The 22,884-nt window shown below is 34.5% G+C and overlaps 1 protein-coding gene across 1 annotated transcript in view; it reads left to right on the top strand.

Moving 5' to 3' along the window:
• Window positions 1-22,884, top strand: part of LOC138324342 (cGMP-dependent protein kinase 1-like) — a 63,618-nt gene that overhangs the window by 15,607 nt on the left and 25,127 nt on the right. The window contains exons 2-3 of the mRNA XM_069269416.1: window positions 18,211-18,931; window positions 21,071-21,237. Of these exons, the coding sequence (XP_069125517.1) occupies window positions 18,420-18,931; window positions 21,071-21,237 (679 nt within the window). The 5' untranslated portion in view covers window positions 18,211-18,419. The remainder of the gene's footprint in view (window positions 1-18,210; window positions 18,932-21,070; window positions 21,238-22,884) is intronic.

Below are 22,884 nucleotides of genomic sequence, written 5' to 3'. Positions count from 1 at the left end.
TCCGACTGATGAAATTGTATGTGCTCTGCGCATTGTTTGTTGGCATACAAACAGTTAAGGGTAACACATTTCTAGGATAGTATCTAAATCGTTTTTGGAATATTTGGAATAAACGTTTAGTCAAAATATATGTGACTACCGAACAACTTGATAAAAAATGTGCAAATAGCAAATATAAATATTTATGTGAATTCAGTGTGAAGTTTGGCTTACTTTTCATTGTTATGGACAGCCCGTGGTCATATTTCACCTCCGATCGCCTCATTCATCAAAAGGCACATACTATGACATTGCCATGATAACTGATTATAACTATGTTTACATTAAGTTTGATTGTCCTTTGTTTTATTGTTGACCATGAGCGGGTTAATTATTGATTAATTGACGGCTCCTATTTAGTGATACGATACCTATACACATTTGTATACGTGTACCTATTTTCATGGCTTTTCTGCACTTCTTTCTCTATTCATTGCAAGTTTTATATTACGATATTACGAGGTAATAAAAAATGAATGATTGAGTCACTACTCCGACATTTAATGTTAGCGCAGAAAGATAGACATACATGTAATAGAATAGAAACAGATAGAAAATCAAATAGAACCTTCATGGTTTTTTTCAGTAAGGATTTTGCAATCCACTTTGAAACTTTGCTCTTTTGAGGATTTGTTTTTATGTAGCCTACCATGTTATTATAGCTACTCGACACCTCGACATCTTCCTAACCACTATAGTACAACTGTAATCAAATTTACGCACCTGTTGCTAAATCGGTATGTTAGAATCTTTTCCCAGAAAACAGACCAATTAGTTAGAGGATGTTCATCACACATACTGCTAAATGCGAAGGAAATTCACAACTAGGACACAACTGTAATAAATCTTGTTTGATCTTCTCATGAGAACAGCTACTAACTTCACATAATAACTGAGCAATAATTTTTTTTTCATACTGGAAATGAAATAAAATGAAACAAATGAGAAACATCTTAAGAAACGTTAAAAGGAACATTTTTCAGAGAATGCAGAAATGTGGGGGGCCCCCAAAACACATCCGACGTGGATTCCGTTCTTGTCACAATTGTTTAGTAAAAAGGATCTGAGACTGAAAACCTCCAACTATGTTATCATTGATCCATATAGTCCAACAGAAACACACGTCTGTGACTGCCATTCATCAGGGGAAGCCAGTTTCCATGGAAGTTTTTTTTAAAGTGTTCTTTAGTTGGATTCCTTTTCGTAAACTCATGAACCGCTGTTGACAAACATGTAGGTGAAATAATAGCATTGAAAAGTTGTTTTTTAAATGTACTTTTGTTTCGAATCTGTTAGATTTGATATATAAGGCATGTATGGGTGTTATAGGGTGTAATTGATATTCGTTAAATATGATATTATGGCGTCCATCTCATTTTCTTCCCTTTTTATAAGTTGAAGTGGCATTTCGATCTTTGGTCTGCTCTGATATGTACCAATATATTTGATTCCGTTGATATATGTGTGCAGCAACCGAAGAGGCTTTCAAAGTGAAATAATTTATTCGTCTTTTATATAAATATTTAAATAAATAACTATTTTTGTAACATAAACGATGTTTATAATGTTGATTTCTCACAATAGTTTAGTAATCATGTTTCATTATTTACTCCCTCTACAACTGTGAAAGTTTATCAGGTATGTAGTCCATTAATAAGTTTTTTTCGGGGTTCCTTCCAGAAATTTATATATCAAAGTACTCAGAGCTGTTGTTGTTCTACACTTGTGTATTTGTTTATACAATTGTTCATTACTGTCCACATAGACATTGTATCAGTACTTGATGATATGATCTGTTGACCATTCAGAACATAGACTAAGACACCAGGCTGCTGGTCAGTTGTTGTTCGGAGGATCCTTGACTCTTCTGTCGATATTGATGAACCTTGTTTTATGTATTTACTGTGTAATTATGTGAAAACAGCGCCACTTGTAGACATGACTCGTATATCTTATATGGTCTCCCTTTCCATTACCTTATTATGAACATATTATTTGTTATGTATTTGTCCATCGCGTACGTCGCCTGATATCGTCTATGATCTTCTTTACTGGGCTCGTGGCTCGCTTGATTTTAAGCGTTCTCAATCTTAATTCAGAGTAACCTCAATCATTTTATCATAGGATGGGTGAGACTTGAAACATAAAAACGTGCTTGTCTGTTTCTACATCATGACATCATGCAATTGCATACGATGTTGTGCATGCATTTTTGTTGAAGCATGTGACTATTTAAAGCCAAGTAAACATGTTATTGGAACACTGTTTATTTTAGTTCAGACTTTGAGCAGAATCAATCACGATAAATCTCGGAAGAAAACATTGTAACTTTCTCCTTTGTGGCATGTTGACTTGTCTCCTTCGGCAATGATAATTCTATAGTAATGAACATGCATGGGAGTAATGACACATTTAAGTGTCCACTATATTACCATCTGTCTGTAATAACGAAACATTACACGTCCTTTTTTGTTTGTATGTGGTTTGCGTTATTGTATTAATGGTCATTTCAGGACATAATACAACATATATGTAGTATAGGAACCCTGGGATCTAGGACAACAAATCCTGACAACTGCTTCTTGTCCATGCATTGAACACGCAGCCCATAGATGAAATATTAATCTGTTATTCGTTAAAGAGCAACGATGTTGCTTTATGATATCGATATGTGATATTTGAAACTTGCCTATGAAAGGTAATGTATCAATCATATAAGCTTCAAGCTTTAACAAACTGAAAAGCTCATGTGTTGCTTCAGTCATCTTCATATGAAAGTGTACTTTATGATTTCTTCGTAACCTTAATCTATGATAATTGAAAATGAGAACTCGGCAATCAGATGTCAACCACACACTTGTGTCATAATACAAGATGGTATGATATCATATCAAATTTTAAAGCAAAACGAATGGCAGTGACCTCTTCCAATCAGCAGATCTCATTAGCAAAAAGTCATGATTTCAATCCTTGATGGCTTTCTTGGAATGTTGCCACTCGGCTTTGAAGGCCAATGACACTAATCAGTTGTGTAAATTATTTGTATTAGTTACATATAGTGAACACAAAAGTTGGCAGGTTAACGAAATATGTACATTAAAGATTGTTTTATAAACATAATTAATAATTGAAACTCATCGATTTGCCATTTATACTAAAATTAGTAAAATATGATTAACACAGAAAATGTAGCTATTCAGAACATAATGTCACTCATGATGCTTGTAATATCATTATATTAAATGGATGGTCACTGTTCTTCTACAAAGGGAAATGTGTAATCACTACTACTGTACATACACGCTGTGATATCCCCTGTCCTATGGAGTAGATTGGACTACATTTCTCTGATCCAAAATTAGAATCATCCGTTATAAGATATGATCTGCACGTGAATGTAGTTCTACGCACTGGTTTGACTCGGACAAGGCTGTACTAGATGGAAGTACAGAATGCCACTTTTTGGGAACATATGGCGTATTTATAATGTGCCTTAAAGTGACATGTAAAAATCTTCGATAATGGCGATAAGGTAGTTACAATCTAACGGTTACGTCGGTGATCTCTTAAGTCGATAAATGTAATGTAGGTAGTGTACAGAATGCATTTTCAAAAACGACCTCGGTATCACTCCTTGCCGATAAACAGGACGCGCACCATTCCCACGTATATGTGATAATAGTAACGCACCGCGTGAATACAAGGTAATCACCAACATTTTTGTAATTTTTATATGTATCCACAAAAGTTAACACGGCACATCGAGGATGCAATTTGTAACATTAAAAATCAATCGTTGCCGGCATGGCGTCGTTTTGTATGAGAAAGTTTACCGAGTTTACCTAACATAATTGGATAGTCATCTTCTCTCATATTTCTGTAATCTTCTTTTCGCATTCCGCTCTCTCATTTTCAGATAAGCATGCTGTATATTCCTTCTAAAATATATGTAACGTAATGAAACTTTAAACCCCATTCGACTGTCGAAAAATAATTAAACTTTCTATTTAGATCTAGTTTTGCGGTCTAAAGAAATATACATACACAAAATGTATGAAAACAACATACAGAACCATCACAATGGCAATCAAATTAAAACTTATGTTCAGTGGTGCCTTAAGTTACACTCATGTCCTCAGTGAGATGTTCTAAGTTTTGATATATTGAAGACTATTATTACTTTATTCAAATATTGGCAATGGTTTAATTCGTTTATAAAAGCTGAACTATGCTTGATATAGGGTTGTACTGCTGTCTCAAGATCACACAACACCATACATATATCTGTATTTCTACGTACGTATTGTTATCCTCATACAGTTCAATTCTATTTCTTATCATGTTACAGTATGATAACAACTATCACACCTGATAGAGTGTAGAGTTATATCTTATTAACTAGAACCCATATAACTCGAACTCGAAATCCGAAGTATTGTGTTGATCATGATCAAAAGTTTTACCATGTATTTAAGATTATTTAATCCGAGTTCGAATAAGCGGGGTTTCTCTGTGTATCCATTGTATTTTAATGTGTTTATTTCATGGCTTTTGTGGAGTGATCACGGAACACAGCCTACCGTATCGTATTGCGTATATCCCCAGAATGAATTTAATTTAATTGGCAATGCACAGTTTATGTTGCAACGCTACGTTTTTGTAACTTCAGTAATTACCCAAATGCTTTATCAGTTTATCAAATAAGAAAACCTTGTTAGGCTTTATAGAGTTCAATTCCATCCTCCCCCGAGCTAAAATTAACCCGTTCATTTCCCTCCCTTGCTAGACGGTAACCAAATCTACTTGTAGCATTCTAAAGCGTACAAGAAAAGGCACTAGTCAGTGCCATCGGTACACAATTAATTGTATAAATGTATATGGCTCGTCTGTGTGAACAACCTGCTAGGTTCCATTGTCACCGATGGATAAAGCGTGTTAGTCACGTCAAATACAAAATGGCAGTCAATATCGAATTTGACGACGCGCAACAGACGACAATCTCTGCAAAAGAATATGGACAATTCCTTGGCTACCAGAAACTCAATTACAGCCGTCTTTTCTTTACTTGCCACCGGAGGCAATAATTCTTCATTTATAGAAATCAGCCTGAATGTGCACACTCGAGAACGATGGAGTGACTCGGCTCTTCTCCAGTGTCCGGTATGGAAATCGGGTTCTAGAAATGACGCTGGAAACCATGGAAACTTAAAAGCAACATTAACCCTTCGTCGGGGCCATTAAATCGTCTCTCCTGCTTCTGTCGATTAGGTTCGGGATATTATGTGAAACTCCATCACTTATCAGTGGAGTATCGCATTGCCTCCGTTTACTTCTTTGCTAAAATCATCTTATCTTTCACCATTTGTCTTTTGTAGTGTAAATTGACTCGCCCCCATAATATTGCATTACATTTGTCATTTTTGTTGTTGTATTGCCTTAAAGACCAGTTGGTAATACAGCATTGCATTTACAAAGGAGATATTTTTAGTTTTTTTGTAAGTTGACTGCTTTAACTTTATATCATTATATATCTATTCAAGAGTTAGTGAAAAACATATGGAGTAAATTGCTAGAATAAACGGCTAGAATTGTATTGAGAAGATTGAAATATATTTATGTAATTATTTCAGACTTATTCTTATACTTGCTCTAGAGATGTATTTAAATGCATAGTGTTTTGTGATAAGAAACTGACAATTATTGATTTCAGAATCAATTAAATGAGATATTAATAGCTTCAGGAGAGAGAAAGCAATGACCGGTCAAGAATAATGTTGGACTTGTCAGTAAAAAAGATAGGGTTATACAGGGGACAATTAATATTAAATAAAGAAGGAAGGCTACCATAGATATATCAAAATAATGCATAGTCTTTCTTGTGGAAATTGTGGAAATTATGGAAAATGCAATTTCATGAATTTTTTACACACAACATTCAACCAGACTTAACCGTAACAAACCATTGTAATTTAAAATAAATCATGCTTACCTTGCTTGAGAAATAAGGATTGGTTTAAAAATATTTTAATGATAATACTATCAACTGATTTCTAGAAAATGAAGTAAAACTATTATGTATATATTTATGTGTTTTATGCAATAATTATGGAACAGCAAGAATAACTCGTTATACCAGACGTCTGAATGTCAAGGTCGAAGAGATACTCATTGATGCGAGGGACACATGGACGTGAGCTCTGATTATGTGTTATAACAAAGTGACCAAGTATTTAAATAAGATAATGAGAATTAAAACATATATATGGTTAGAGTATGCACTAAACTAAAACGTTAATTATATAAACTGTTCAAATTGCTGGATCAAGTATCAGATTTAGCAAAGTATCGTGTATTTCTTCAAAAGTATATGCTATCTTTTGAACCTAACTAGACCAGCTACATATCGCGTGAACAGTATGACTTTGAATAACCTCTTTGACCTACAGTTTCATAATTCATAGTTAAGTTGATGCAGATCATTACACAACACAAAAGCTTTAAATGTATCAGCTTTGTTAGGACTAAGACTTTGTCAGTCGTGTTTTTATACACCTGTTTATCCTCTTCCTACAAATTCTGGCACGCTTGTCGGTGACCATAGCTCTTAATAAGACGTAAACAGAGTCCTGTTCAATACATTTATATAAAGAACAGAATCACTTATTATTGACCCGAGGCGACCCTTCCGAAATCCTGTTCAATATGTCTTATATTGTGGGGTGTTGCTGATTTGAAATAAACTTTTAACATATTATACATAAATTTGAATATGTCAAACATTAAAAACACAACAAAATCTGATAACTGTTGTGTTTTGTTGGCATTCTTTTGTCTTGTAGGTCATCTCCTAGTGTCCCGTAATTGTGAGCGCCCCCTAACGGCATTCCAGGTATTACCAGCCCTGCAGACCGGGATACCGTTCTGTATAATCGCGTATGGTCAGTGTTTCGTGTGGTCGGTAGATACACGATACCTTGTCCTCAGGACAACGCTGATTATCAGACCACTGCAGACCATTCTTTGAAATGACTGGCATCTGGTCGTGAAGAGTCCATCAATAAGATTTTCCATTATGTGACATGAGAATACACCAGACATAAATCGCCTCGTTATCTTGTGAGAAAACCTTGAGCACCACAGAACAGTCCCGTTCGTCCCTTGTGTCTGATTGAAGTTGTCCTGTTTTGGGGGTGCGACACATTCAAAATTAACTCTTATTGTCGACATGGATTGGTAGAAATGTACGAAAGAGATTTGTATTGTTAACGAGAACTCAATTTAGGACGATTTGACAGAGGATGTACTTTATATATGAAACAGGATTTGGCCATTAGAGGTTAACCAATAATGCCACCACAGTATCCAGGAAATGTTTGTGGAAACTAAGGAACATCTAGTGCTGCATAGGCTGTATATCGTAGCGACGAATATTTAATTAAAATATTCACTAATAAACTGTTGAAACAGGAGATATCCTATATACCAGGCAGGGTTATTCGATATTTCTCAGTGTGTTTAATAGTCGATATTTCTTTTAATTAGCTCTCTGGAGGAACTGGATTAAAACAAGTGAAAACATTAGCTAACATTCATAAGTCATTGATTTGTTGCATGCAATAGTTTTAGCACTTTGACGTGAGCACAATCGTTCTACGATAGTCTACCTCACACAGTGTACCGGCTAATCACGGGTCTAACAGCAGTGTACAGTCAGTAGTCGCTTGGGTTATACTATTGCAGTATATGACAGTTATTATGCGTGTTGGACCGGAGGAAAGGAGGTGTCCGTCTGTAGCGAAGCCGTTACTGTAGCCTTGTGATTCAGATGCAGATTCTATTTTTTTAATTGACTCTAATCTCTAAGACGCTTGTTTATTTACCGTTAGGCGTACTGCTTAGTTACAGAACAGAAGGTGTTGTGTGCTGAAGAAATTTGTCCAGGTGTTTTGACAAGATTCTATATTGTTTGTGACATTTTCTTACATCACAGCAGGTGTTTTAAAGTGACATGCGCAAATATGATTTAACATTGATGAAAAATAAAACTTCGAATTTTTCCAAACAGGAGAATTGATAATACTTTCTCATACGGATACCGTAAGTACAAAATACTCAGTATTCTGTATTTTTATTTGGTTCATGTCCTTTTAGTACTCATTTTGTTTGTTATTGTATAATTTTCAAGTTGTATCGACATGATAGATAAAGAAATAATACATTTATTCTTGCCATATGAGCAAAGACGTGCGTAGTTCTACCATTTAAATCTGTCTATTTGTTCGTCTTGTCTTTCGATTATCAACTGGAAATGAAACATGACCTTGCTATGACCTTGATTTGACCTAGATTATGTGCAGATTAATAAGCACAATGATAATAGGCAGAAAGCGCTTCCTTTTACGGAGCACCTGGTGATATACCGGGATCCCGGTGTTAACATATTTATGTAAATGTCACAACGATAAATGACATTTACTTGTATATGTGTAAACCAACCATTAGAAAAAAATTATGTATTTTATCGTCGGTCAATTCATGAACAACATCTTTTTTCTTAATTGTTACATTTTCAGAGTGAAATATAAGGTTTTATTGTGAAATTATATGTGTTTTTTTTCATCCGAGTGAAAATATCACTTTTGATAAAATGAATATTCATTCAATATTGACCAATCAGAATGAATACAGCATTTACAGTGAGGTGAGAATATCATTTTAGCGTGAATACAGTTTTGAAAATTCCACACAACAATACAATATTACCTGCATCTTTGACACTAATACTTCATTTTTAATTGTTGTGGCATAAACGCGTTGCATTAGATTATCCTATGTTATCCTACCTCGAAAGCTGTGTCACATGTATGGAACTGTCTTATAAGTAAGCGATTAGAATACATGTGCTAGTATTCGTTGGCCTAGTCTAGGCCTACAATAGAGACATAAAATGTAATGAATTGAATATCCGTTGTTTCTTGATAAATAACAGTTATATTTCCTAGATAGAGTGGGATGGAAACTTTAATATTTATTGACGAGTGTGAAGCAAGAGACAAGAAATATCCTCTGTTTAATATTAAGATACTAAATAAATGTCTATTTAATATCAGTGATATGATTTTAATTTATAATCAAGTTTATTAGAAAAAAAGATATAAAGAAAAAGAACAATTTTACACATTGCTAAAGATTGAACATTTTCTGGTTGCATAAATGAACATGTAAAATCTACGCGAAATCATGATATCTAAATATTTGTTTTGATGTTTAGTTTGATTTCATTTGCCTTAACGCCCTATCTCCAATTAACACGAGTACTGTTGTCCTAGTATGCGCCATACACATGTGACGCATTCCTCGTGTAGTTTTGTTTACGGTGGAGCGCGTCTGACGCCATGCAATATAAACATACTGAAGACCACAGGACTTCCCAGTGGTCTTCTTCATTCTACATTACTCGATACCTTGTTTTTGTATCCCGGTGACAACAGGAGACATCTGTTCCGGAAGTAATGACAGAACAATCCGCAGGAGACATGTTGACTATAATTGGTAATAATGCCGAAGATTCTATGTTTATCACGAGTACAACACGTTAACTTGACTACAGTACCAGTGATATGACACGGGAAACCTTTTGTGAAACGCGAGACTTATCCATATCTTTATAAAAAATTCCATAACATTAAGAGAAAAAACCTGGTTTATATTTGTTGTTGTTAAAACACATATGATATTGGTGCCAGTCTCCAGTACGTCCACAAGACACCGATTGTAAATCTATAGTGTGATCAAAGAACAATTAGTCCGAATCATCTAAAACAAACAAAAAAATAATGATAATAAAAAAGCTAACAACTAAATAAAAAAGATACAAAAAACCCCAACAAAATAATCCTCTCCTCCTCCCAAACAACAACAAAACATCCCTCCACACACACATAACAATGAAATGTACTATGCTATTAAAATCCAGACACAAAACTCATCCTCCAGCCGTACCATATAATAGATCAGACAATACTCCTGTTAGATGAAACATAGTTTGAGACAGACCTTTAATTGGTACAAGGGAGACTTTTTTCCTGATTAAGATACGATATTTCTGCGTTTTTTATCAGTTATCTCCTAAATATAATTATTCTAATCTCCGACTGACTCAGTAATGCACAAAACGTAATTATACTTTGAAATGTATTTTGTCTGTTAGGGACGACTCATAATAGATATATGGGGAAAATACTTTACTTCAGAAAGTCGTTATATTGCCAGTACAAACTCGAATGCAAACTGATGCTCTTTTTATGAGATATTGAAATGTCATGAACTGTATTTCATGTACCATATCATCTCGATTGCACCAAAAGAAATTTAAATTCTACATTAAAATAATTACAAAGATAACGAGTATTTAATTAAATTGCAAATTGCTCTAGGGCCCAAGCTTGTTTTGCTTGTAGTAGAAGAGTTCCTTTAATTGTATTAGGTCTGGTGCATCGAGTTGGGTGCTCAAACCACATCTAAATTCATTATTGCGTCATTATCAAGTTAGCTAGACTATCCAATTCAGCAACATGGAAAGTCCTGAGAGATTTGGTATAACAAGTCAATTTATATGTGTTTAAGATCAAAAGCAAACTATGAAATAGTTGTTCTCAAAATATCAACGTAATTTCCCTGGATGAGTTTAGTTGTAATACTACAGATATGAATTATCTTCTACATAACTTGACTAGACATTGATTGAAGGCACAAGACACGCCATTGCCACTGTACATCTAACAGTGGATCACCATAGATGGTAACCATGAACTGTAGGTCTCCCATTGAACACTGAGAACAGAATTTTAATGTATTTGTTCTGTAGAGAGACAAAGGGTGGTAACTTGATTTAAATTCCGTGACAGACAGTAGACGAGACCATCACTTATCTGCTTTGTGTTTGAATATTTATTTTAATAGCGTTTAAGATCATAGGTAATAACGAGAATTGCGACTTTCTAGATATAATTAATTCTTTAGTTTATAAAGATGAATATTAACACAAAAATCATGTTATAAGGTGTTCCTATGCTTTGAATTAATTAATTTCATGTCACACGATGCTACTGAATGAGCATTGTATTTGTTGCCTACTTCGATATTTGACTGAAAAATAGTTAAATGTGAGGTTACTTTAAGCTTCAATCTAAGGCTTCAACTTCTGTTTATTTTTTGATGTACGGTTTCGATAACCATTTTGTCATCATCTTTTTGCCTCTTATTTTTGTCAGCATAGTTTCTGTTTACTTTCATCTCAGCAATATCAAACAACCAGCATGGTGATACTTTACATCTGAAAAATATGGCATTTAATAGTTCGCAAAATGATGTTTACTTTTGTCATTTATGTAGCAATGCACGTTGTTTTCCTTCCAGCTAATAACCTCAATACCTACTTACAATAATGATCTTCTCACGTTGACACCTGATAGTTGAGCAGGTCGTTACTGTCTTTAGTAATTCAATGATTATAGTCGCCCTCCTATATTGTATTATCTTTACTGTCATCCTTTACCTGTCAGAGTGGACATGGAGTAGGGCCAGTACTATTGTTGAGTGGAAAGGGTACATGCGTTGCTTCTGCATGATCCGACTACAAGAGGTCGTCTTATAGATTTAATTTCTTGTTTCTGTAACGTTCTTATTTTGTTTACCCTCTACGAGTTGTTATATAAGATAATATTTCACGCCTCATACGGTTGTCATGTAAATTACATGTGTTCATGCCCTTTGCAGAGTTCCCTGTTAAGTTCATGGGTCGTCTTGTATATTACGTGTGTTCATGACATCTGAGAAGTTCCTATTAAATATACGTTTTGTCATCTTGTACGAGTTATCATGTAGAGTTCATATTTCATATTCAGGTCTTATTTGTAGAAAGCATATTTTCACGCTGCTCTCACAAGGTGTTCAGTAGGACAGTCTACGTCCTTGATGGTCCATCTTGTTTTAACGTCATTTTACGTTTAGAGCTCGCCCTAGCTAATGCCCATAATATTACACACACTGGGCTGAGCTCTCTCCTTACTCTCTCCAAATCTACATCTTCCTTAATTCATGTGCCTCATTAGAACGTGTCATGTCCACCTGCATATGGTTCGTAGTTTATACTAAATGGATCTTAGTATACCATATATACACCGGAACACACCACGTGTGTTATATATCGTACATTAGCAATCTAATGAATCTGTTATCCTGAACCACCTACGGTATGATAGAACTGTCCTACCACATATGTCAATTTGAGAACTAGACACTTAGATTGTAACTTATTCTGGTATTTTAACTAATACATGTATAGACCGACGCTTTTGATACGTTCAATCTATTTCAAACATAACTTGACATTTCAAAGGCCTCTAAAGTATAATCGTTGTCTACATTTGAAATGATTTATTAATGGTGATACAGTTGGCAAAGCGCTGATGTAGGTTGCTTAATGTACAATCATGAAGTTACTTTGATTTTCGTTTCTCTGTTTTTAAGGCATGATATTGCTATAAAGAGACAAATAGTGAGGTATTAATGAAAGGAACTGCCTTAAGTTAATCCTAAAAGCCAATTGGTTAAATAAGTTTTAAGGGAAAGGCAAAAATTACTAATCCACCGTGGAGAATTTATGGTTATTACAACTTATTAGCCAAATTGTGTGCCCTCCTTCACTAATTGGAAACATTCAGCGGATCCTGTCAGCCTTAACAGTGATCAGGCAGTGACAGAAAAACGAAAAAAGACATGAATTCACGAGACGTCTTAAATGTTTGTTCGCCAGAAAAAATGAATTGATTGTACATTATTTATAGCTGCTCACGTTCTTTAGTGATCATCAGCGTAGTGCTTGTTACTATGGAAAAATATAACTGGGATAGTTGGTCATTCTAGCGGAAACGATGAAATTAATCAACATGAATATGTCTCCGAAGGATGTTCTCTCTCACATTTAAGTCACTGTATCGACGATGTTTGGTCCATATACCATGCTTGTTATCGCCAGTTCTCGGATTTATCGAGTCTGGACGCTGACCAAAGTATGACGGCTTCAGCCTGTCCAAGAGTGCGACAGACATGATCAAACGATATTCTATAGGAATATGCCAATTTATACAGAAATGTATCTTGTTGTTATCCCTCTTTATCCTCCATTGCTATAAAACTGGAAACATAATTCAGCATTATAATCATATTGTACATTATCCTATTAAGATCACTGATATCATTTTACATCAGCAAATTTATCATTTTTAATTTTCATGATTGTTTCCCGAGAACTTATCAACGTTCAATTGAAGGTGATATTCCTCTCAGGGTACATGCGACCATAATGCATTAAACTATCGCTGCCTTACATAGATAGTTTTGTTGACATTTTTTGGCAACAGCAAAGTCCAATGCATTTTTATGGATGTTGATAGTCTTTCTCCAAATGGTATGATCAAGAACTTTTTGCCAAAATGACTATTGTGTTATAATGAATGATAAAAGTATGTTTAATGTTATTCTTAGAATGATTCTCCGCGGATCTGCTACCTGATGTAGGTCAGCATGGATTGCAGTAAATTTGTAAATGAGAAAAGACTGATATTTCAATTTAAAAATCACATTTTCTCTCATACCTATCCTCAGCCCAGATTCATTTGATGCCTTTTTAGTTTTAACAACCATGTTCATATATATTATATATACACCATCTACTAAAACTGAATTCACCTCTTTATGCTTTATTTACTATAATGTATGTTGATTACACTGTCTCATTGATCTGACGGTGAAGGAGGACGTCACAAAAAGTCCTTCTCGTGATGTTTCTGGTGAGGATAATAGATTTCAACTGTTGTTAAGTAATTGTATTAGGCCTGTAGTAGAGACTGGGGCTGGGCGAGTCTATGAATATCAATGGCTGGACAATTCCGTCGTGATGTGAGGATGGGCTGTGGCATATCGACTAATGGTAATGAAATATGTCCTCACCGATCAGTCGACATGTGCATCAGCGCGTGATCCGTGACACGGGTTGATTGACACGCTTTAAATTAGAACCTGTCAGCTAGCAGAAAACGCTGGCGAGAGTTTGCTTTTAAATATTGACATTCGAGTTGGAATGTCTGATAGAATTTTACGGTATGTCGAAGCTGTAAACTGATTCAGTTTGATATAAGGCTCAGGGTTAATTCCAAACGAATCTGTGACAGATTTCATTAGGCTCGGATTTTTGTTTGAATATTTAGTTCTATTTACTTGCCAGCAGGGAAAGACGAAACTCCTTATAGGTTTCGGACGTTACATCGTGCGCTCTCTGTAATACCATTTGGCGGTGTCTTTCTCGTATCGATGTTATCGATCAATACTGTATATAGCCCATGTATGCCTTTCACTTCTTTGTCAGCTAAAACATTGACAACTGTATTCATTTGTAAACAGAAAACACTTTAATTAATTTGAAGCTGATTTTGAACTTGTTATTTGGTTTAGGCAATCAAGTGAGTTACACTGACCTTGACTTTTACCACATCCTGTACCTACCACCACAGCACGTCATTATTAGTAAAGAATCCATTAGAGAAGTTTAATGTAGATAACCACCACCGAGCCAAGAGAAGGAGCCTCTTATGCGTTATCTACATTTAGAATATTAATAAGGCCCGTTAGGTTGTAGAATATCCCATTTCAAGATGAGAAAAGAAGCTTTAAGCTGTAAGGAAACTTATGGAGAATTTTATCTGCACGAGTTTATAGGTATAGATATTTTCCGTTGAATATAAACCAAGGGACATAACTCCCATTTCAATAATTTTCGTAGCCAGATGTTAGCTTACATTATTTATTTACTACAGAGCAAACTGCAGTGATATCTGTCTTTCTGAGGCGGGTAGGGATTAAATGACGATACTATAATTACTGTATCAATTATAAATCTTTAAGGAGACTATATGATGTTTTGATTGTTTTTATTTTATTACAAATACGTACCGTTACAAAAATCTTTTATTAGATAACACCGCTTGATTTATTTTTGGAAAAGGTAAACAAACTTTCTGTAGCGATTTACTTTCGCGAATTTCGCGATTAGAGTACATTCGTGAAGATATATCTCCATGAATGCATATAAACCTCGCTTATAGAGATAGATATTTACATTAACAAATTCGAAAAACTTGTTTTAAAGTAGAAATCGCGAGCTACCATGAAAGAAAATTGTTTTATAGTCAATGTTGAAGGTCACTGATCACTCTATATTTACTCTTCAAATTAACTAATCGATATAGAAACATTTTATTCATCCCTTGCACATTTTGTTGTTCGTGATTACTGCCTTGAGATATGACTTCCTATGGGGAGATTTTATGACAGTTAGCGATTTTCACGACTTCAGTGTTAAACATGAGAATGTTTGTGACACCTCTGAAGTCAAATATAGAAATAGCATAACTGTGAACCTCCGAGCAGGTAAGACCAGGTATTAGATGGGTAAGGCCGTTATCAATATGATATTGTAGTTGTGGGACCACTTCCTAAAAATGTAGGCGCGTCACCTGTGTGGTCATGTAGATGGAAGGCCACTCCTATATATCTTTATAGTGTTGTCTGTGTGGAACACATCCATAAATAGGACATAATAAACTGGGTGCGAATTCCTTCAAAGTTGAAAAGGAAGAAAGAGAATATACATTCTGTCGCCTTAAATATTAAGAGAACGTAACCCGTAAACTTTTCTATAATTGTTAGATTAGATAATCACATAATTTTGGGCTCAGTTTAATCATTTCTTTGAATTTCTCCATAGGACTGCATTAAAGACATAAGAAAGCATTCTTGAGTAATGGAACTTTACTTAACTTCTGCAACGCTTTCCTATGGGAAGTTTAATTCAAAGATTTTAAGTAATATTCACGAAACTGCTTAAATGTAGTGACATTTTGACTAACTTTACTAATAAACTGAGAACAACCAAGCAATTCTAATACTTTTCAACATTGCCTTTGTGCAAATGTTGTTAAACGTGAGAAAGAGCCATACGACAAACAGCTCATCCTCTGGACATGTTTTCTAGCGATAACCCTAGTTCATTTTAGTAAAGTAAACTCTAACTTTGTAGATAGATCGTACACACGTTAAAATGTCAAATTCATGTGATTGTACATTCATGGCTAATCTATATGTGTATGATTTCCATTTGATTTTTCCTATGTTTGTTCGTTCGCGTGTTTGTTCTTGTTTTAAAGCCTAGGTAAATACCTCTAAACTGCGCAACATGCTCAGTCAAAATTAACGATGTTTTTACTTCATTCTTAAAAACGTCAATTTTGGATAAAGTTTTTACAGTGGAATTAGAATATAGAAACAAGCCGAGAGAAGCAGATACATTGTTTTTAAAAAATTATTTTTTCGATAATGATTTTGTTTATATACGATGACAGAGGCGAACCTGGGGAGAACCTGGGGCAAAAAAATACTTATTTGCTACCTATTTTCATAAGTTCATCGATATGTTTAGTGGCGTATAATAACTAAGCTTAGAAGCAAAATTATGTCAAATCTGGTAACCTTTTTTAGGATTCATCTAATTGTCGATTTAAACGCAAGGTATCTCTTTCTGAAACTTCTCTCTTCATGTTATCGTCAATGCAATAATATACAATTTATGATTAGGTACATTTATCTCTTTTAAAAAAGATGAATGCATTGTGATTAAAAATTAGGATATTCGAAATGATCCGAAATATAATGTATAAGATTTTGTATACGATTCCAATGCGTTTACTTTCAGATACAGTAAGTGTTTGATCAACTATAGACAATGCCTTATCACTTGCTAACGAGGAATAATCCTGTGATGTTATTATGTTAATTATGGTTTGTCAAATGTAGTGCTTCACACTCGTACAACTAGACATCATCTATAATTCTATTTATAAATCTACCTCATTTAATTTAGGCTTTTCTCGTAGAGTCCATACAGTACTAGTTTTAATTTTCTTCTGCAAAATTGTTTGCTAGAATATCTTATCAACAAACTTATACACTATGTTTCTGTTTAGCAACTAGTACTATCTTCATTGGTTCTAACAATTTATCTCATGGGTAGTAAAATTTTAACTGTAAAAACGTGAATAGTTTTTGGTTTGTTGGTTATATAGATGATTGAAAGTACATGGGAGGAGAGTTAAGTCAGTAATGTTTTATAAGTGTCGGTTGTTGATTATGTTAATGTTTTCTCACAAAGTTCTTATGTTTTCGCCATGTGAGATGTATAATGTATTCACCGACATTCTGCAACACGGAGATGTGATAAATGTGTATGCATACTTAAATGACAAATGCATTTGCATAACGAATACAATACGATTTAAATGAAGTTGTCACTTTCACTGGCGTCTTAATCTGTAGAAACACTAATGTCTGTAGAGATAAAACCCAAATCTGAATGTTTATATTACATAGGTGAGTATTATAAATGCCCAAGAAACTTACCTTAATGATTATCTATGATAAATCCCCAAATTATTATTCAGCTTGAAACTGTGTTTCCAAATAAGTAAAACATACGCCCCATAAATACAGTTATAAAATGGAAAAATACTGCTTACAGGTGGTATGGTGTATGTATACTAAAGCCAGAATGTTTCCGCGTCTTGTCTCCCCTTAGTTCTGTGTGCTATGATATTACTTATGGTTGGCAATGAACTTTGTTTAAACATTAATTCCATCAAAGAATTCAGTGGCCACGTGCTATGATAATGAGCAGGAAAACCAAACACCTGTGAACCAAGCCTTCAATCAATACTGCCTATAAACTACACAACATATTCATAGCTCTTTCTAGTGCAGTCTGATGTTTCTAACATAAAGTGACATTTTTCCGGTGAGGTTGGCTACACCTTGGTTTGGTATCTGTGTAACAATGGAGATAGATATGCTAATCATGCCTTGTCAAATACACATCTATCAGATGCCTGTCGTGCTCGGCTCAATCACCTTTACACATCAAAAATCAATAAAAAGTAAGGTTTTCTTTTAAACAGGTAATCATTATGTGTATTGATCGAGATCGTAACAATTTACTACCGATTCTAGCTTATAAGATATCCACCCGCTACAACTGGTAATGAATGCTCTGATATTTTCCAGATTACCCCAGTCATGGCCCAAGTTCATCACTGAAGATTGTGTTTACAACAGGAAATCACTATAGACAAACTGGGATATGAAAGCTGCATTTCGTTGCTTGGCAGCAATTTGCAGCTTTTCATAAGCGTACATCATTATACCGCTACACATGCTAGTGAATCGACCTATCAGCAGGCGTGTTACAGTTGACGTCGACAGCAAATACAGCCATGCCGTTACCAAACAACACTAAGGGCTCGCTGTTCAGCAGGGGAAATTCTGGCAAGGCAAGTAGCCAGAACAAGTCCGGTCTCTCAACCTCCCCGGTCAGGGGGGTCAAGATGGGCAATGGAGCCAGTTCGGCTACTTCAGCTTTAGATGGTGATCCCCATGAACATTTAAATAACAAGAAATTGATCCCAGATTTAAGAGCAGAAATCAAAATTCGTGATGCAAAAATACTCAAATATGAAACAGAATTATTGGAAAAGAAACGGATACTGGATGAAAAGTGTGCGGAAATTACAAAGTTACGAGCCGAGGTTGATAAATTACAATCAGTGTTACAAATTAAAGTGCACAAAGATGCCGGCAATCCGGACATTTTGGCTACGATTCACGAAAATTCGTCGGTACCGGGACAGGAAGGTAGAAGTAAAAAACAGGGAGTTTCTGCTGAGAGTCCTATGTCTAGTCAACATGGAACGGTGGTGGAAATTAAGAAAAACGAAAAGGAAATAAGGTAAGTAAATTCTTGTTTACATGTTATTTTACTGCAAATTACTTGTAGTTATCATCCGTGTTAAGGTATGTTTATGACTTAAAGATGACTATAAATAACGCGTAGGTAAAAAGTAAACAAACCATTAACAATACACGTGGGCTAGGATGGGCTAGTGTGTTTAGTATAATGGAGAAACAAATATTAAATATTTAATAATTTGGTAAACCACACTAATTCGGGCAAATGGCGAAGTAAATTGAGTGATTATATGCGGTAATTTTACGACAAATTAATTAAAGTATTATTAATTAACCAAAAACTACGACCGTTGCATATAAATGGATGCATAATATTGTAATTGCTATGCAATGGAAATGTAAGTGTTACACGACGGTAATCATACTCAGTTTTAATTTAATAATCACTTTAAAAACAATGTTTGATAATAGCTTTATTCAAATTTTCAAGATTAACAGTAATGAAATATACTTCAATGATACAATATTGTCATTGCTATCATGGATCTTTTCTAAAAGATTGATTGAATAAATTAGCAATGTATTATTTTCAATCAAAATAACAAAGTGACAAGATATATTCCTTACCTCGATCAATTTTTGAACTATTGAGTATTGAGTAATTATATGATCTTATGATCGTTTAGACGACCTTTATCATATACCTTATATAGGCTGCTACACCGATAGTCTATTAAACCACATACTAGATGATTAATTATTCTGATTCCTTACATAATTAATCTAAATGACACTTTCGTAATGGACTTAATGGATACGTAGTAATTATGCAGGAAATGACTTCAATGCAACTAGAGTAATTATACAAACGCCTTCCACTGTCTCAGACATCACACCTATATAGTAAGATTATATATCTGTCATCCCAGTCATTGTTATTATACATGAAATGAATTAAATATGACGGAGGAATCACATGCTGCCCTCCACGTGTCCAGCACACCTGCTAATACGATCAATTGATATATCGGTTTGAGGTTCGACAATGGCCGAGTAGCATGTGATCATCCGAACCTACGTTTCGAAAATGTCAATTATGGATTTTGCCAATCGCATCAATGTTATTATAGTTCTTGTACCGTAGGTACAGTGACGAGCGTTTAACCGTTTGTTTAATTATCACATCATTAACCAACTGTCGAAACAGTAAATATTCCACAGGTTGTGGAACGGAGACAGGTATTGATTCCATAACTACTATTCATTGACCACAGGGTGTTTTAATCATATCAACTCTTGTCACAGACTGTTCCAAAGTATATAAACCCTTTAGTCTTCCCATACAATAAAGTCTACATACTCGTACGCGGATAAGATCAAAGGTTTATGACCTAGGTTAACTGAAGCAACTATATCAGTCATGTTTAGGAGTTCGTGTGACATGAATTCGATCTAGGAGTCTGGGCTTAATCCCATGTTTGCCGTAAAATCTCAGAGAACGAAGCCCCGAATAACAAATTCCCTTAAGGGCTTAAATCGGCTTAAATGATGAAGGGATTTCAAGGATGCATTAAAGTGAAAGCAAGAATAGGAATATGTCATTTATAAACATAATTTTGATCTCTCATTTTATAGTAGTTGTAGTAATTACTCGTTTATACCACAACAACATAATGTCTTTACCCTCAATTTGTATTGCTTCTGTGTAAATCGTTAGTGTTTATAAATGTTGAATATTTTAGTAAAGAAGTATTACCACAGAATGATACAAATATCTAACAACTTTGCCTCTTTGTTTATTACAATAATAATAACTCTTTGGTTAGTTGAAATATACCATTATTTGATTATATGCTATTCAAATATGGCTTCCACTATATTAATATGATGCTAAATATCATCACAGGTATTAGCGTCCCAAAAAGCTAAATGGGCATCGCGGAAGCTTAACACTTTGATTGGACAAAATACTTATGGAAATTAAACATTGATTTGACGATATTGTCTCAAGCGGCGTAGCAAAAAGAGCTCTGAAAGAAAGACATTGGTCAAAGACAGCTATCTGTTATTCTTGTCCGCAGTACCATAATATATATATTATAGTATGTAGTTTTCATCCATCATTGCGAAAAAAATGTTCAACTACCTCTTTGTATTCATTTGCTCGATTGTTTTCCAGATCTAAACAGTTAATTAAAGATGCAATTCTAGACAACGATTTTTTGAAAAACCTGGATTCCACTCAGGTTCGAGAGATTGTGGACACTATGTACGAGAAGCAGGTGAAACAGGGACACTACATCATCCGGGAGGGCGAGAGTGGACAGCACCTGTATGTCTCCGCAGGTAGGTCATTAGGGCATCTATTGTTAACATTGGTGTTTTTCTGTGTGAATATTTTCGCATAATTATCTTTCAATTTGTTTGCGATATGTCAATTTATGATAGTATTTATATGTAAGATCTACACTTGTTAGCATGGTCGTGTGTGGATTATTCACGGAGATTTAAAGAAAGCGCTTCCGCGTTTGAAATAATTCCAATTTTACAGTACATATTTTAGTACGAAAGCACCACCTTCTGTTTTCTTTTGCAATGAGCAATTAAACATTGATTATAATTAGTTATTTAAATTAAGTTCCAATATTATTATTTATCCCGTGAAAACTCTTGAGGTAAGTTCCTAGCCCAATACACATTTTGTACACGATAATTTCTTATGTTTTCAATTTAGTTTAAATAAAACGAGTTATATAAGTGGATTTCCCCTAGAAACTAGCTTTACATGCTCTGCTTTTAAACCTTGATGATTCATTAATATAATATTATTATCCACCAAGCTACGTGTTATTACCACATTCCACGATCATCCGTACGATTGAATAAATGGTTAAATAGGTTTGAATACATAAAAGTGATCATAAATGATCTGTACTATTAGAAACTATGTCAATAATGTATTAATAAATGATATCATTACTGAAGTATCAATTAATAATAACAAAGTAATGAATCACCAAGTTTGTATTCATTCATAAGCCTAAATGAAGATAAGATACTATTTCGATATAAATGAACAAATCATTACTTCCTGAACGAGAACTATAATTGTAGAACCAACACTTTATCAAACATTATATGACATTGACTTACCTCAGCAGATTTTGTTGAAGAAAATTGTAAATATAACCTATTCAGTGTGGACCAATAGAGCAAACACCTTGCTTACTTCTAGTTTAATGACATATAAAATACCCCCATCATCTACCACCGCCCCAGTAGTGGGATGATTAGGATATAACGACAGCTGTTTAAAGGGGGGAACCTTTCTGACACATATCAATACTCTAATGATTTACATTTTTACAGCTACGATGCGGAGTAATGTATGAAATAGTTATTGACGACTAGGCTAAAAAGTCATGAAAAACCTCTTAGATAAATAGATAAAAAATGATGTGTGTAAGGCTACAGTTAATCATAATCGCTTCACCCAATATCACGGATGACACTGAATAGTGTAGTAATGCTTTTTGTGTACTTTTAACAAACTTTCTTTCGCGTGCGACTTATTTTCGCGAATTTCACAATCACGGTAAACTCGGGAATATTTATCTCTGTGAATGCGTATAATCCGCGCTTTTATTAATCATATTCAATTATCAAATTCGCGATAGTAAATCTTCTCAAACTTTAATGTAACGTTGTAAAGCAGAAATAGCTAAATATAATTGATTCATAGACTTTTCTATAGAACAAACTTCGTAATTATAAGAAACCACCAACAACTACCTTTGAGTAATAATTACAAATCTGAAACTATCTTCTGCTTTGCGAAATCCATTGAACATTACGATGAATAAGATACACAGATACATATAAGCTATACAGCTAAATGAGAAACTCCAGGCCTCCAATCGCCATCTCACGGTTGGGCTGTTTAGACATCTGAGTATGTTACAATGGTTCATTTACGGAAAGTGTTAAATTGCA

The sequence above is a fragment of the Argopecten irradians genome, chromosome 5, assembly GCF_041381155.1.
Source record: "Argopecten irradians isolate NY chromosome 5, Ai_NY, whole genome shotgun sequence".
Taxonomy (NCBI): domain Eukaryota; kingdom Metazoa; phylum Mollusca; class Bivalvia; order Pectinida; family Pectinidae; genus Argopecten; species Argopecten irradians.
This window is presented reverse-complemented; position numbering and strand designations above follow the sequence as displayed.